At 44.0% G+C, this 14,743-nt stretch overlaps 1 protein-coding gene across 1 annotated transcript in view; it reads right to left on the bottom strand.

The window, feature by feature from the left end:
* The window catches only part of LOC140201916 (inositol polyphosphate-5-phosphatase A-like), a 69,612-nt gene that overhangs the window by 35,883 nt on the left and 18,986 nt on the right, over positions 1 to 14,743 (bottom strand). Inside the window, exons 2-3 of the mRNA XM_072266715.1 lie at positions 7,719 to 7,760; positions 6,571 to 6,671 (exon numbers count right to left, since the gene is read on the bottom strand). Coding sequence (XP_072122816.1) covers positions 6,571 to 6,671; positions 7,719 to 7,760 — 143 coding nt within the window. The remainder of the gene's footprint in view (positions 1 to 6,570; positions 6,672 to 7,718; positions 7,761 to 14,743) is intronic.

The following is a 14,743-nucleotide window of genomic DNA, read 5'->3' on the forward strand; positions in this document are numbered from 1 at the left end:
CACTGCAATTTTCCCCATTCTTCTTTACAAAACTGCTCAAGCTCTGTCAGATTGCATGAGGATCATGAGTGAACAGCCCTTTCCAAGTCCAGCTACAAGTTCTCAATTGGGTCTGGACTGTCATTTGACCACTCCAGGACAATAACTTTGTTAGTTTTAAGCCATTCCTGTGTAGCTTTGGTTTTATGCTTGGGCTCATTGTCTTGCTGGCAAACAAATCTTCTCCTAAGTCACAGTTCTCTTGCAGACTGCATCAGGTTTTCCTCCAGGATTTCCCTGTATTTTGCTGCCTTCTTCCAGCTGACTTCAGAGTCTCCCACATGCCTTCTGGCAAACTCTAGCCAAGATTTCATGTTAGTTTTTTCATCAGTGGCTTTCTCTTTGCCACTCTCCCATAAAGCTGTGACTGGTGAAGCACCCGGGCAACAGTTGTTGTATGTGTAGTCTCTCCCATCTCAGCCACTGAAGCTTGTAACTCCTCCAGAGCTGTCATGGGTCTCTTGGTGGCCTCCATCACTAGTTCCCATCTTGTACAGTCACTCAGTTTATGAGAACAGCCTGTTCTAGACAGTTTTACAGCTGTGACATATTCTTTCCATTTCTTGATGACTGACTGAACTGTACTCCAAGGGATATTCAGTGACTTGGAAATTTCCTTGTATCCATCTCCTGACTTGTGCTTTTCAATAACCTTTTCACAGAGTTGCTTGGAGTGTTCTTTTGTCTTCATGGTGTCGTTTTTGCCAAGATACTGGCTCACCAGCAGTTGGAGCTTCCCAATACAGGTGTATTTTTACTACAGTCAATTGAAACATCTTGACTGCACACAAGTGATCTCCATTTAACTAATTCTGTGACTTCTAAAACCAATTGGCTTTACCAGTGGTAACTTGGTGTGTCATATTAATTGATTACATACTTATGTAATCAATTATTTTGTGTTCTATATTTGTAGTTAATTTAGATCACTTTGTGGAGATCTGTTTTCACTTTGACACAAAAGAATCTTTTTCTGGTGGTCAGTGTGAAAAAGCCAAATTAAATCCACTGTGATTCAATGTTGTAAAACAATAAAACATGAAAACTTCCAAGGGGTTGAGTGCTTTCTATAGGTATCAGTAGTACAGTGGAATAAAGGGAATTACAGAGGCATGAGGGAAGAATTGGCCAGAATTGACTGACTGGCAGGGACGAAGGCAGAGCAGCAACGGCTGGAATTTTTTGGAAGCAATTTGGAAGGCATGGGATATATACCTCCCAAAGTGGAAGAAGTATTCTAAAGGGAAGATGACACAACCATGGCCAACAAGAGAAGTCAAAGCCAACATAAAAGCCAAAGAGAGGGCATATAACAGAACAAAGATTCGTGGGAACTTGGGGGATTGGGAAGCTTTTAAAAAAACAGAAGGCAACTGAAAAATCATTAAAAAGGTCAAGATGGAATGCAAAAGTAAGCTAGCCAATAATATTAAAGAGGATACCAAATGTTTCTTCAGATACATAAAGTGTAAGTGAGAGGTGAGAGTGGATATTGGACCACTGGAAAACGATGGGTGACAAGGAAATGGCGGATGAACTGAATAAGTATTTTACATCAGTCTTCACCGTGGAAGATGCTAGCCTGATGGTGGAAGTTCCAGGGATCAGGGGTCATGAAGTGTGTGAAGTTACCATTACTAGAGAGAAGGTTCTTGGGAAACTGAAAGATCTGAAGGTAGATAGGTCACCCGGAACAGATGGTGCACACTCAGGGTTCTGAAAAGATTGTGGAGGCATTAGTAATGACCTTTCAAGAATCACTAGGTTCTGGAATGGTTCTGGAAGACTGGAAAATTGCGAATTACAGGCCAGTTCGTCTGACCTCAGTGGCTGGGAAGATGTTGGAGTCGATTATGAAGGATGAGGTCTCAGGGTGCTTGAAGGCACTTGATAAAATAGGCCATAGTCAACATGGTTTCCTGAAGGGAAAATCTTGCCTGGAAAATCTGTTGGAATGCTTTGAAGAAATAACAAGCAGGACAGACAAAGGAGAATCAGTGAATGTTGTGTACTTGGATTTTCAGAAGGCTTTTGACAACGTGTCATGAGGCTGCTTAACAAGCTACGAGCCCGTGGTATTACAGGAAAGATTCTTGCATGGATAGAGCAGTGGCTGATTAGCAGATGGCAAAGAGTGGAGATAAAGGGAGCCTTTTCTGACTGGTTGGCGTTGACCAGCAGTGTTCCACAGGGATCTGCGTTGGGACTGATTTTTTTTTGTTATATGGCAATGATTTGGATAATGGAATTAATGGCTTTGTTGCAAAGTTTGCAGATGATATGAAGTTAGGTGGAGGGGCAGCTTGTTGTTGAGGTGCTACAGAGGCTGCAGAAGGATAAACAGATTCAGAGAATGGGCAAAGAAATGGCAGATGGAATACAGTGTTGGGAAGTGTATGGTCATGCACTTTGGTAGAAGGAATGAAAGAGTTGACTATTTTCAAAGTGGGGAGAAAATACAAAAATTGGAAGCACAAAGGGACTTGGGAGTCTTTGTGTAGGATTCCCGAAAAGTTAATTCGTAGGATGAGTCTGTGGTGAGGAAGGCAAATGAAATGTAGCATTCATTTCAAGAGGACTAGAATATAAAAGCAAGGATGTAATGTTGAGACTTTATAAAGCACTGCTCAGGCCTCACTTGGAGTATTGTGAGCAGTTTTGGGCCCCTTCTTTCAGAAGCTGGAGAGGGTTCAAAGGAGGTTCACGAAAATGATTCCATCATTGAACAGCTTATCATATGAAGAGCGTTTGATGTGTCTGGGCCTGTATTCACCAGAATTCGAAAGAATGTGGGGTGACCTCATTGAAACCTATTGAATGGTGAAAGGCCTTGATAGAGTGAATGTAGAGAGGATGTTTCCTATGATGGGAAAGTCTAAGACCAGAGGACACAGCCTCAGAGTAGAGGGGCATCCTTTTAGAATGGAGATGAGGAGGAATTTCTTTAGCCAGAGTGGTGAATCTGTGGAATTCGTTGCCACAGGCAGCTGCAGAGGCCAAGTCCTTGTGTATATTTAAGGCAGAGGTTGATAGATTTTTGATTGGTCAGGGCATGAAAGGATATGGGGAGTAGGCAGGGGATTGGGGCCGAAGGAAAATTGGATCAGCCATGACGAAATGGCAGAGCAGACTCGATGGGCCAAATGGCTAAATTCTGCTCCTATATCTTATGGTCTTGTGATAACACCTTATCTTCTCTGACTTCGGATATGGCTGCAACAAATAATAATTTCCTAAAACTAAATGACGATAAAACTGAAAAACTTTTGGTTGGTCTCAAGTGGATATGGCCCAGACCATCACGGGGTAAAGCTCTCCCCACCATTGAGCACATCCAAATGGAGTGCTGTTGTAGGAAAGCAGCATCCATCATCAGGGACCCCCACCACCCAGGTCATGCTCTCTTCTCGCTGCTGCCATCAGGGAGAAGGTACAGGAGCCTCAGGACTCACACCACCAGGTTCAGGAACAGTTATTACCCCTCAGACATCAGGTCCCACACCACCAGGTTCAGGAACAGTTATTACCCCTCAAACATCAGGTCCCACACCACCAGGTTCAGGAACAGTTATTACCCCTCAACCATCAGGTCCCACACCACCAGGTTCAGGAACAGTTATTACCCCTCAACCATCAGGTCCCACACCACCAGGTTCAGGAACGGTTATTACCCCTCGACCATCAGGTCCCACACCACCAGATTCAGGAACGGTTATTACCCCTCAACCATCAGGTCCAACGCCACCAGGTTCAGGAACAGTTATTACCCCTCAACCATCAGGTCCCACACCACCAGGTTCAGGAACAGTTATTACCCTACAACCATCAGGTCCCACACCACCAGGTTCAGGAACAATTATTACCCCTCAACCATCAGGTCCCACACCACCAGGTTCAGGAACAGTTATTACCCCTCAACCATCAGGTCCCACACCACCAGGTTCAGGAACAGTTATTACCCCTCAACCATCAGGTCCCACACCACCAGGTTCAGGAACGGTTATTACCCCTTAACCATCAGGTCCAACGCCACCAGGTTCAGGAACAGTTATTACCCCTCAACCATCAGGTCCCATACCACCAGGTTCAGGAACAGTTATTACCCCTCAACCATCAGGCTCCTGAACTCCATTCAACTTCACTTGCTCCATCACTGAACTGTTTCCACAAGCTATGAGTTCACTTTCAAGGAATCTTCATTTCACGTTCTCGATATTTATTGCTTATTTATATATTACTATTTTTTCTCTTTCTTTTTGTACTTTCAGTTTGTTTCCTTTTGCACACTGGTTGTCCGCCCTGTTGGTGAGGACTTCCAATGATTCTGTTATGGTTATTAATCTGTAGATTTACTGAGAATGCCCACGGGAAAATGAATCTCAGGGTTGTATCTGGTGACATAAATGTATTAGATAATAAATTTGAACTTTGAAGTGATCAGAGCAACACTGCAGCACTTTAGAAATATTGCAAAGGGACATTTGTTTCTGTCACTTACTGATGCTGAAAAACTAATTCACACCTTCCTAACGGATAGACTAGATTAGGGCAATGCATTCTTCACTGGCCTTACAAAGCAATCTATTGATAAACTTCAACTCATTCAGAACACCACTGCTAGACTCTTAACCAAAACCAGGATGAGAGAACATGACACTTCCCTCCTAGCAAATCAGCATTGGCTTCCTATATCTTTTGGAATTGATTTTAAAGTTCTGCATTGTTTTTAAAGCTCTTGACAGTCTGGGACCAAAGTCCATCACAGGGTTGTTTTTGTTTTATAATCCCGGTATGGGGTTGGGGAGTCACTGCACAGGATCGAACTAAACTGCAGAGAGGAGTGAACTCAGTCATCTCCATCATGGGCACCAGCCTCCGAGGGGTCCAGGACACCTGCGAGGAGCGATCCCTCAGAAAGGCGGCAGCCATCATTAAGGACCCCCACCACCCAGGGCATGCCTGGTCCTCACTGTTACCATCAGGGAGGAGGTACAGGAGCCAGAAGGCACACACTCAGCGATTCAGGAACAGCTTTTTTCCCTCTGAAATATACCTCTTACAGTAAGTATCAGACTTTATCATGTAGTATTGCCACATAACAACAAATTTCACAACGTATGCTGGTGGTTAAATCCTGCTCGAGCTCTCTGGTCTTCTTCCTCCGCTCTCTTAAATTTTAAACTATCTCCCTCAAAAGATAAATGGCAGATCAGCATTTTGGAACCACACTCCTAAACTGTGAAATTCAATACCTAAATCTATCTGTAAGGGATGCAGACTCAGTTGACACTTTTAAACACCAGCTCAAAACCTACTTACTTATCTTTGCTTTTAACTAAAATATTATAAGACCATGAGACACAGGAGCGGAATTAGGCCATTCAGCCCATCGAGTCTGCTCCACCATTCCATCATGATCGATTTATTATCCCTCTCAATCCCATTCTCCTACCTTCTCCCTGTAACCTTTAACACCCTGACTAATTAAGGACCTATCAACCTCTTCTGTAAATACACCTAATGGGTTGCCCTCCGCAGCTGACTATGGCAATGAAATCCAGAATCACTGCCTTCTGGCTAAAGAAATTTCTTCTCATCTCTGTTCTAAAGGGGAACCTTCTATTGTGAGGCTGTGCCTTCTTGTCCTAGACCCCCCCCCCCACCAGGAAACACCCTCTCCAGGTCTGCTCCCAGGTCTTTCAACAATCGGCCAATCGGCAGGGTTTATAGAACACTGAACACCACTGCACAGTACAGGCCCTTCAGCCCACAATGTTGTGCTGACTTTTTACCCTACTGTAAGAGCAATCTAACCCTTCCCTCCTACAGAGCCCTCCAGTTCTCTGTCATCTTTGTGCCGATCTAAGAGTTTCTTTAATGTCCCTAACGTGTCTGCATCTTGCAGCCAGCCCTGACAGAGTGTTTCACAATAATAACATGGGGGGGGGGGGTGATGTCAGGGGTAGGATTATTTGAATACAGAAAGTGGCAGCAGCATGGAACATGCTGGTAGAGTGGTGGTATAGGACAGGGTCTCGGGGTGACTGCGGGTGTCTCCAAGGTAACTGTGGGGGCCCTCGGGGTGGTTATGGAGGAACTTGGGGTGACAGCGGGGGTTTTGGGGTGACCACAAAGTTGTCGGCGTGACAGTCTCCATGTTCTGAGTTGACGTGCTTGTGCAAATGTGTGCATCCACACACACACACACACACACACACAGACACACACACACACACACACACACACACACACACACACACACACACACACACACACACAGACACACACACACACACACACACACACACAGACACACACACACACACACACAGACACACACACACACACACGAGTGGAACGAGGAGTGAATGGTCCCAGCTTTACCACATTGTTTGGGAGTTAATCCCACAGCCACAGGCCTTATTCTGTGGTCTGTGCCATCATTTACTATTACTTCACAATTTACGGCTCTACACTTAATCAACGATAAACGCAGCCGCCACAAACAGTGGTCGTGCGAGCCTCACTCACTGCACAAACGTGTCCACGTGCACCATGCCAGTTTCATAGTCCTTCCCTCCGATCTCCTGAAGGTGGATGGCGATGAAGTGAGGCCTGAACTTGGCCACAGTCTGGGCAGAGGGAGAGAGAGCACGACATGTTGTCAGTGTGGCCATTGTCCCTGCACCCAGGGAAGATCGGTGCTGATCTACCCCGATGGCCACAAGTGTGAAGCTGGCAGAACTGACACTGTCTCTTCCATCAGATTGGCCAGGCTGATGTCAGTTTTGGAGAACCTAGAACAGTACAGCACAATACAGGCCTTTTGGCCCACGATGTTGTGCTGACCCTTTAACCTCGTCCAAGATCATCTAACCTTTCTCTCCTACATTGCCGTCCATTTTTCTTTCATCCACGAAAAGAATTGGAATTCAGCGAGGAGAAGAGGTGTTTGCTAACTGGGCAGTAAAAGGCGGACATCTTCACCATCTGAGCAGGGACCAAAGGCTCAACCTCAGCCAGAATTATAACTCCACCGCCAGGTATCGTCACCTCTCCACAACCCTCCCTCAAGTAACACGTTGGCCAAGAGTGACCAATGGGAGCACCTGTAACACAGGGTCTGAGAATTACCAATGGGAACACAGGTAACATGTTGGCCAACAGTGAGCACCTGTAACACAGGGGCTGAGAGTTACCAATGGGAACACAGGTAATGAGTTGGCCAAGAGTGACCAATAGCAGCACCCGTAATACAGGGTCTGAGAATTACCAATGGGAACACAGGTAACATGTTGGCCAACAGTGAGCACCTGTAACACAGGGTCTGAGAGTTACCAATGGGAACACAGGTAATACGTTGGCCAAGAGTGACCAATGGGAGCACCCGTAACACAGGGTCTGAGAGTTACCAATGGGAGCCCGGGTAACATGTTGGCCAAGAGTGACCAATGGGAGCACCTGTAACACAGAGTCTGAGAATTACCAATGGGAACACAGGTAACATGTTGGCCAACAGTGAGCACCTGTAACACAGGGGCTGAGAGTTACCAGTGGGAGCCCAGGTAACGTGTTGGCCAAGAGTGACCTATGGGAGAACATGTAACACAATGTCTGAGTGTAACCAATGGGAACACAAGTACCACAAAGTTGCCAGAAGTACACCTGGGAGTACTCACCTGATAAAATTCCTGTAACCAGATCGATTGCAAACCTTCCAGCTGCGACAAAAGAGAGACACAAAATTATGAACAATGCATTAATTTAATATTCCCTTCTGTTTGTCGTGAGCCTCCTGAGCTTCCTTTCTTTGTAAACTCTGTGTCTCAAACACACCCAGATCCCAGCACCTCTGTCCTCACCCCCCAGCCCATTTCCCTGGTTCCTTTAGCCGTCCCAGCCCTAAGGTTGGATCTCTCGCTTGCTTCCACACTCCACTGGTCTTCCTAAGACCACCCCTCTTTGTCATTTCTACTGCGTTATCTTTTTAATCTTTTTGCTTTCAGAATAAACTATTCTGCATATATTAGTACTAAAATGCGGAACACTATCCTTTACACGTGTGGCCTATAGGTTCAGTGTTATCAGACCTATGCATCTGTAGTAACGCACACACAAAATACCAAGGCACCCCAGCAGTCAGGTTGCGTCTATGGAGGGGATTAAACAGTCGACTGGAAATCTTCCTACTTCCCTGTGGCCCAGCCACCTATCCCCTCTCACACACATTGCGGTGTTCGCCAAGCTTGGCAATTAGCTTGCAGACGTTTCATCAGCAGTCGACGTGACGTCCTCGGTGCACAGTTGTTGGTGTTTCTCTCTGGGAGAAACTCGTGTTTACAGAGGCCCCCAGTCGCTCGCCTCGGTCCTGATTGCCCACCCCTTCAGCTGACCTCGACAAGCTAGGCTCAGCGAACACCGCGACATCAAACGCCTCGACCTGAGCTCCCCATACTCTCCACTGCCCCAGCCCAGCTTTCTGTGTAAGAGTAGGCCATTCAGCCCATCAATGCTGTTCAGTAACTGTGCGTTTTACCTCAGGACCATTTTCCCACATTACCTCTGTATCCCCGGATTCCCTACAACAACCCACTACTCTTGAATGACGAACAGACAGGGTGTTTCTGACGCTCTGACCCAGCTAGTAACTGGATACACAAGGTGGCCCGATCAACTACCCAGATCCCGGTCTGGGCAGGAGACTGGCGACTATGGAAGGCAAGTCAGATCCCTCAGTAACCCATTGAGCTCGGGTCACTGCATATGTTGGCTAATGACTGAGAAAACAGGCACCACAGCACAGAAACAGGCCCTTCCACCCATCTAGTCCATACTGAAATATTCCGCCTTATCCTATCAACCTGCACCCCCCATCCAAACTTCTCTTAAATGCTGAAACCAAACCTGCATCCAGCACTTCCACACTCTCACCACCCTCCGAGTGAAAAAGCTCTCCCCCACCATCATCCCCTTAAACATCTCACCTTTCATCCTTAACCTCCAGTTCTAGCCTCACACAATCTCAGTGGAAAAACCTGCTTGCATTTACCCTATCTATGCCCCTCATAATTCTGTGTACCTCCATCCCCTCATTCTCCTACGTTCCGGGGAATAAAGTCCGAATCTATTCGACCTCTCCCTCGAACTCAGGACCTCAAGTCTGGGCAACATCCTCGTAAATTTTCTCCGCACTCACCAATATTATCCATATCCTCCCTGGGGGTAGGTGACCAAAACGGCACACAGTGCTCCAAATACGGCCTCCCCAGTGGTTCAACGTAGCGGCCCACCTCCTCCCCTCGACACGCTGATCCACGAAAGCCAGTGTGCCGAAAGCTTTCTTTATGACCCCTACCTACCTGTGGCGCTCCTGTCGAGGTTGTTAATCATACACAATGCAAATTGTGCGCTTTAAGGTGACATAGAAGAAAAAGGTGCAGTGCAAAACAGGCTAAGGGAGTGGGAGTATGAAAATCACAATCTCACCACAACACCAACTGGAATCAGGAGAATCGTTAACAGAATCACTTTACTATAAAGTCCCAGGGTGACATACCAAATCTCCCCCGACTCACAACAAAATACAGTCACTGGTGTGGCTTCTTAGTGATTTGCGACCAGCATTGCCCCTCTGAGGTGTGACACCTGGGTCCAGGCATTTTAAATGGCCTGGCACAGACTAGATGGGCCGAGGGGCCTGTTTCTGAGCTGACCTTTTCTATGACCCTATGTACCGAGGTACAGTGGAAAAACTTATTCCTTTTTAGATCTTTTTATTGAATAAGTATACAAAAAGGTAAGCCATATAGGTACTAATACATTGTTAGAATATAATAAAATTACAGGAGATATTAATACGAAAAAAATGATACACACAATGTAATTTAAACATAACATACTAAGGTAACATAATAGTATACTAATTTATATATATATATCAATGGAGAAAAGGAAAAAAAAACCCCCAAAAAACCCACCGTGCAACTAACTAAAAGCAAAGCAAAGCAATGGGCTAACTTGGAACCAAGCAGAGTTAAAAAACTTAAAATCACGTCCTCAATCCCGACCTCCATTAAAAACAGTAAAAAAAAACAAGAAGGGTATATAAATATGGAGCAAAAAAAGAGGGAAAAAAAATTACATTAAATGAAAATATTGAATAAAAGATCTCCAGGTCTGTTCAAATTTAAGTGAGGAATCATAAAGATTGCTTCTAATTTTCTCCAAATTCAAGCATAATATCGTCTGAGAAAACCAAAAAAAGGTAGTTGGAGCATTAAGCTCTTTCCAATGTTGTAAGATACATCTTTTCGCCATTAAAGTAAGAAATGCAATCATTCTACGGGCTGAAGGAGAAAGATTACTGGAAATTTTAGGTAGTCCAAAGATAGCAGTAATAGGGTGAGGAGAGATATCTATATTCAATACCTTGGAGATAATATTAAAAGTGTCTCTCCAAAAAGTTTCCAGATTAGGACAAGACCAGAACATATGACTTAAAGAGGCTATCTGCCCCGGACATCTATCACAAAAAGGATTAATATGAGAATAAAAACCAGCTAATTTTTCTTTGGACATATGTGCTCTATGAACAACCTTAAATTGAATTAGGGAATGTTTAGCACAGATAGAGGAAGTATTGACTAATTGTAAAATCTGCCCCCCAGTCATCCACGGAAATGATAGACCCCAATTCCTGTTCCCAATCTACCCTAATCTTATCAAATGGAGCTTTCCTAAGTTTCATAATAATATTATAAATCATAGCCGATGCACCTTTCTGACATGGATTACGGTTAATTATAGTATCTATAATGTATGTAGGAGGAAGCATTGGAAAAGAAGGAAGTATAGTACTTAGGAAATTTCTAACGTAGATATCTAAAAAAATGTATTCTTGATAAATTATATTTATTAGATAATTGTTCAAAAGACATAAGGGAACCATCTAAAAATAAATCCAAAAACCGTGAAATACCCTTAATCTTCCAAATTTGAAAAGCACCATCCGTAAAAGAGGGAGGAAAAAATATGTTACCTAAAATAGGAATCGCTAGCCCAAATTGGTTAAGATCAAAAAATTTTCTGAATTGAAACCAAATACGTAAGGTATATTTAACTATCGGGTTAGATACCTGTCTGAGGCGTTTCAAATCAAAAGGAAGAGAGGAACCTAAAATAGAACCAAGTGTATAGCCCTGAACAGATTGTAATTCCAATGCTACCCATTTAGGAATGGATAGTATATCCTGGTCAAGTAACCAAAATTTCATATGTCGAATATTAATTGCCCAATAATAAAATCTAAAGTTGGGTAATGCTAAAAAGATTTTGGAACAAAGATTGGTAATGCCTGAAATATATATAGAAATTTTGGCAAAAAAAACATCTTAACTGCATTAATACGACCAATCAAAGTTAAATATAAAGGAAACCATTTAGATGAAAGTTGAATAATATGGTCAATTAAGGGTAAAAAGTCAATCTTAAATAAATCTTTGTATTTACAAGTAATTTTAATCCCAAGATATGAAAAATAATTATTAATCAATTTAAATGGAAAGTTATGATATAAGGGAAGTTGTTTATTAATCGGGAAAAGTTCACTCTTACTAAGATTTAATTTATAACCTGAAAAGAGACTAAATTGTGCTAATAACTCTAAAACAGCAGGGATGGATTTTTGAGGATTAGAAATATATAAAAGTAAGTCATCAGCACAGAGTGATATTTTACGGGACTTTAAGCCCCAAGTTATCCCAGTAATATTTGGAGATTCTCGAATGGCAATTGCAAGAGGTTCTAATGCAATATCAAATAATAAAGGACTAAGAGGACAACCTTGTCCAGTACCTCGAAAAAGAGGGAAAAAAGGTGAGCTTAGAGAGTTGGTACGGACCGAGGCCACAGGAGAATGATGTAACAGTTTGATCCAGGATATAAATTTCGAGCTAAAATTAAACATTTCAAGCACCTTAAATAAGTAAGGCCATTCTACTCTATCAAAAGCTTTCTCAGCATCTAAAGAGATAACACACTCAGGAACATTTTGTGAGGGGGTATAAACAATATTTAACAGTGTGCGAATGTTATAAAAAGAGTAACGACCTTTAATAAAACCCGTTTGGTCTTCCGAAATAATAAAAGGAAGTACTTTTTCTAATCTGTTTGCTAATAACTTAGAAAAAAACTTTAGAATCAACATTTAATAAAGATATTGGTCTATAAGATGCACATTGAGCAGGATCTTTATCCTTCTTTAATATTAGAGAGATTGACGCTCTATTGAAAGATTCGGGAAGTTTACCAAGTTTTAATGAAGCCTCGAAAACCCTACAGAACCAAGGGATTAATGAAGGGGAAAAACTTATTCCTACAGCTCAGATCATTACCCAGTGCTTTGAGGTACAATCAGGTAAAACAACAACACAACGCAGAGTAAAGTTACACACATCAAAGTTGCTGGTGAATGCAGCAGGCCAGGCAGAATAAAGTTAAAGGTTTTTAAAAGATTAACCTTGTCACGTGGACTGTGACACTCGGAACAGCGATCCGCTTATCTCCCCTCTCGCTGTGGAAGGGGTGACACCTCCGAGACAGCCTGTGGCAAATCGAGCTGCTGGGTGAACAGTGGTTTCTGTTGGACTGCTAGGCCATGGTTCCTGTTTGGGGGCTTTGCTGTTTGCTTGCTTGGTGGGGGCGTGGGTCGCTGATGCTTACAGCTGGAACAAGTGGCAGTTCGGGGGGAGGACGGCTGATGCTTTGCCGCTGTTTGTGTGTGGGGAAGGGAAGGGGAGGATTTGAGGTTCTAACATTTTTCTGTCATTTATTCTTTGGGTTTTTTCTCTGTTTCGGGGACGTCTGTGAAGAGTAAGAATTTCAGGTCGTATACTGTGTACATTCTCTGATATGAAATGGAACCATTGAGCTATTGTATATTGACGCTTGCAGGCGCCTCCCCCCCCGCCCTCCCCAGCACATCCCTAGGTTGTGTAGCTTGTTAACGCAAACAATGCATTTCACTGCATGTTTCTATCTTCATTCGTTCTAGAATTCTCACTTTTTTTTCCAGATTTTCATTAGTGTAGAAAACTGCAAAGGGACACAAATTCCTTTCACGTGCATCCAAGCCACCAGCGGGTTGTCTGCGAGTGACGGCAATGACACCAGTGAATCGTAACGCTGGGTAGGCTACAGATGAAGACCAACGAACCAATGACAGAGGCCGACACATCACTGCATCCACCGTCAGTCTGTTACCCAACAAATCAGCAATCCAATTGGAGGAGAGCTTTGGTTTCTCCGGCACAACTGAATGGATTACCATCATCATTATGCGCCGCGTTGTCTGACGTGGGTGATCACGGTCTTTCCATGTCAATGATTGTTTTTGGCTAATTTTTCTACAGAAGTGGTTTGCCATCGCCTTCTTCTGGGCAGTGTCTTTACAAGACGGGTGACCCCAGCTGTTCCGAAGCAGATGGCAGGGATTTCTTCCAACCCACCACCACCTGTTTGTAAAGTAAATTCTAATGATTTGAATGAAATGCAAATTTACCATGGACACCACATAAATTATGCAAATTCTGCATGGCTGCGGCCAGTCCAAGAAACAAGCGGCAGGACACGGAGCAGAGCAGCCATCCAAAAGCAAGTGTGGCAGTTGTGGCAAGAGTTAAGGTGAACAAAGGTCAAAGTATGTAACACTCACAACACGCTGGAGGAACACAGCAGGTCGGGCAGCATCCGTGGAAGCAATGAGTCGACGTTTTGGGCCAGAACCCTTTGTCAGGACTGAAGAGGGAAGGGGCAGAGGCCCTATAAAGAAGGTAGGGGAGGGTTGGAAGAGGAAGGCTGGTAGGTGCTAGGTGAGAGACCAGTAAGGGGAAAGATAAAGTATGTACATGGCAGCAGAGATTCATCTTCTTGCAGGCATTCCCAGTAGAACAAAAAAATAGAATCAATGAAAAACTATACATTGAGACTGACAAAAGGAGGTAAACGTTGCAAATTAGAATAATTAAAAAGGAAAGAAATAATCTTACAGTCCTTGAAAGTGAGTCCATAGGTTTTGGAATCGGTTCATTAATGAGGTGAGTGAATTTATCCATGTTTGAAGGGTAATAACTGTTCCTGAACCTGGTGGTGTGGGACCTGATGGTTGTAGGGTAATAACTGTTCCTGAACCTGGTGGTGTGGGACCTGATGGTTGAGGAGTAATAACTGTTCCTGAACCTGGTGGTGTGGGACCTGATGGTTGGGGGGTAATAACTGTTCCTGAACCTGGTGGTGTGGGACCTGATGGTTGAGGGGTAATAACTGTTCCTGAACCTGGTGGTGTGGGACCTGATGTTTGAGGGGTAATAACTGTTCCTGAACCTGGTGGTGTGGGACCTGATGGTTGAGGGGTAATAACTGTTCCTGAACCTGGTGGTGTGGGACCTGATGGTTGAGGGGTAATAACTGTTCCTGAACCTGGTGGTGTGGGACCTGATGGTTGTAGGGTAATAACTGTTCCTGAACCTGGTGGTGTGGGACCTGATGGTTGAGGGGTAATAACTGTTCCTGAACCTGGTGGTGTGGGACCTGATGGTTGTAGGGTAATAACTGTTCCTGAACCTGGTGGTGTGGGACCTGATGGTTGAGGGGTAATAACTGTTCCTGAACCTGGTGGTGTGGGACCTGATGGTTGAGGGGTAATAAC

Source organism: Mobula birostris, chromosome 8 (assembly GCF_030028105.1).
Source record: "Mobula birostris isolate sMobBir1 chromosome 8, sMobBir1.hap1, whole genome shotgun sequence".
Classification (NCBI taxonomy): domain Eukaryota; kingdom Metazoa; phylum Chordata; class Chondrichthyes; order Myliobatiformes; family Myliobatidae; genus Mobula; species Mobula birostris.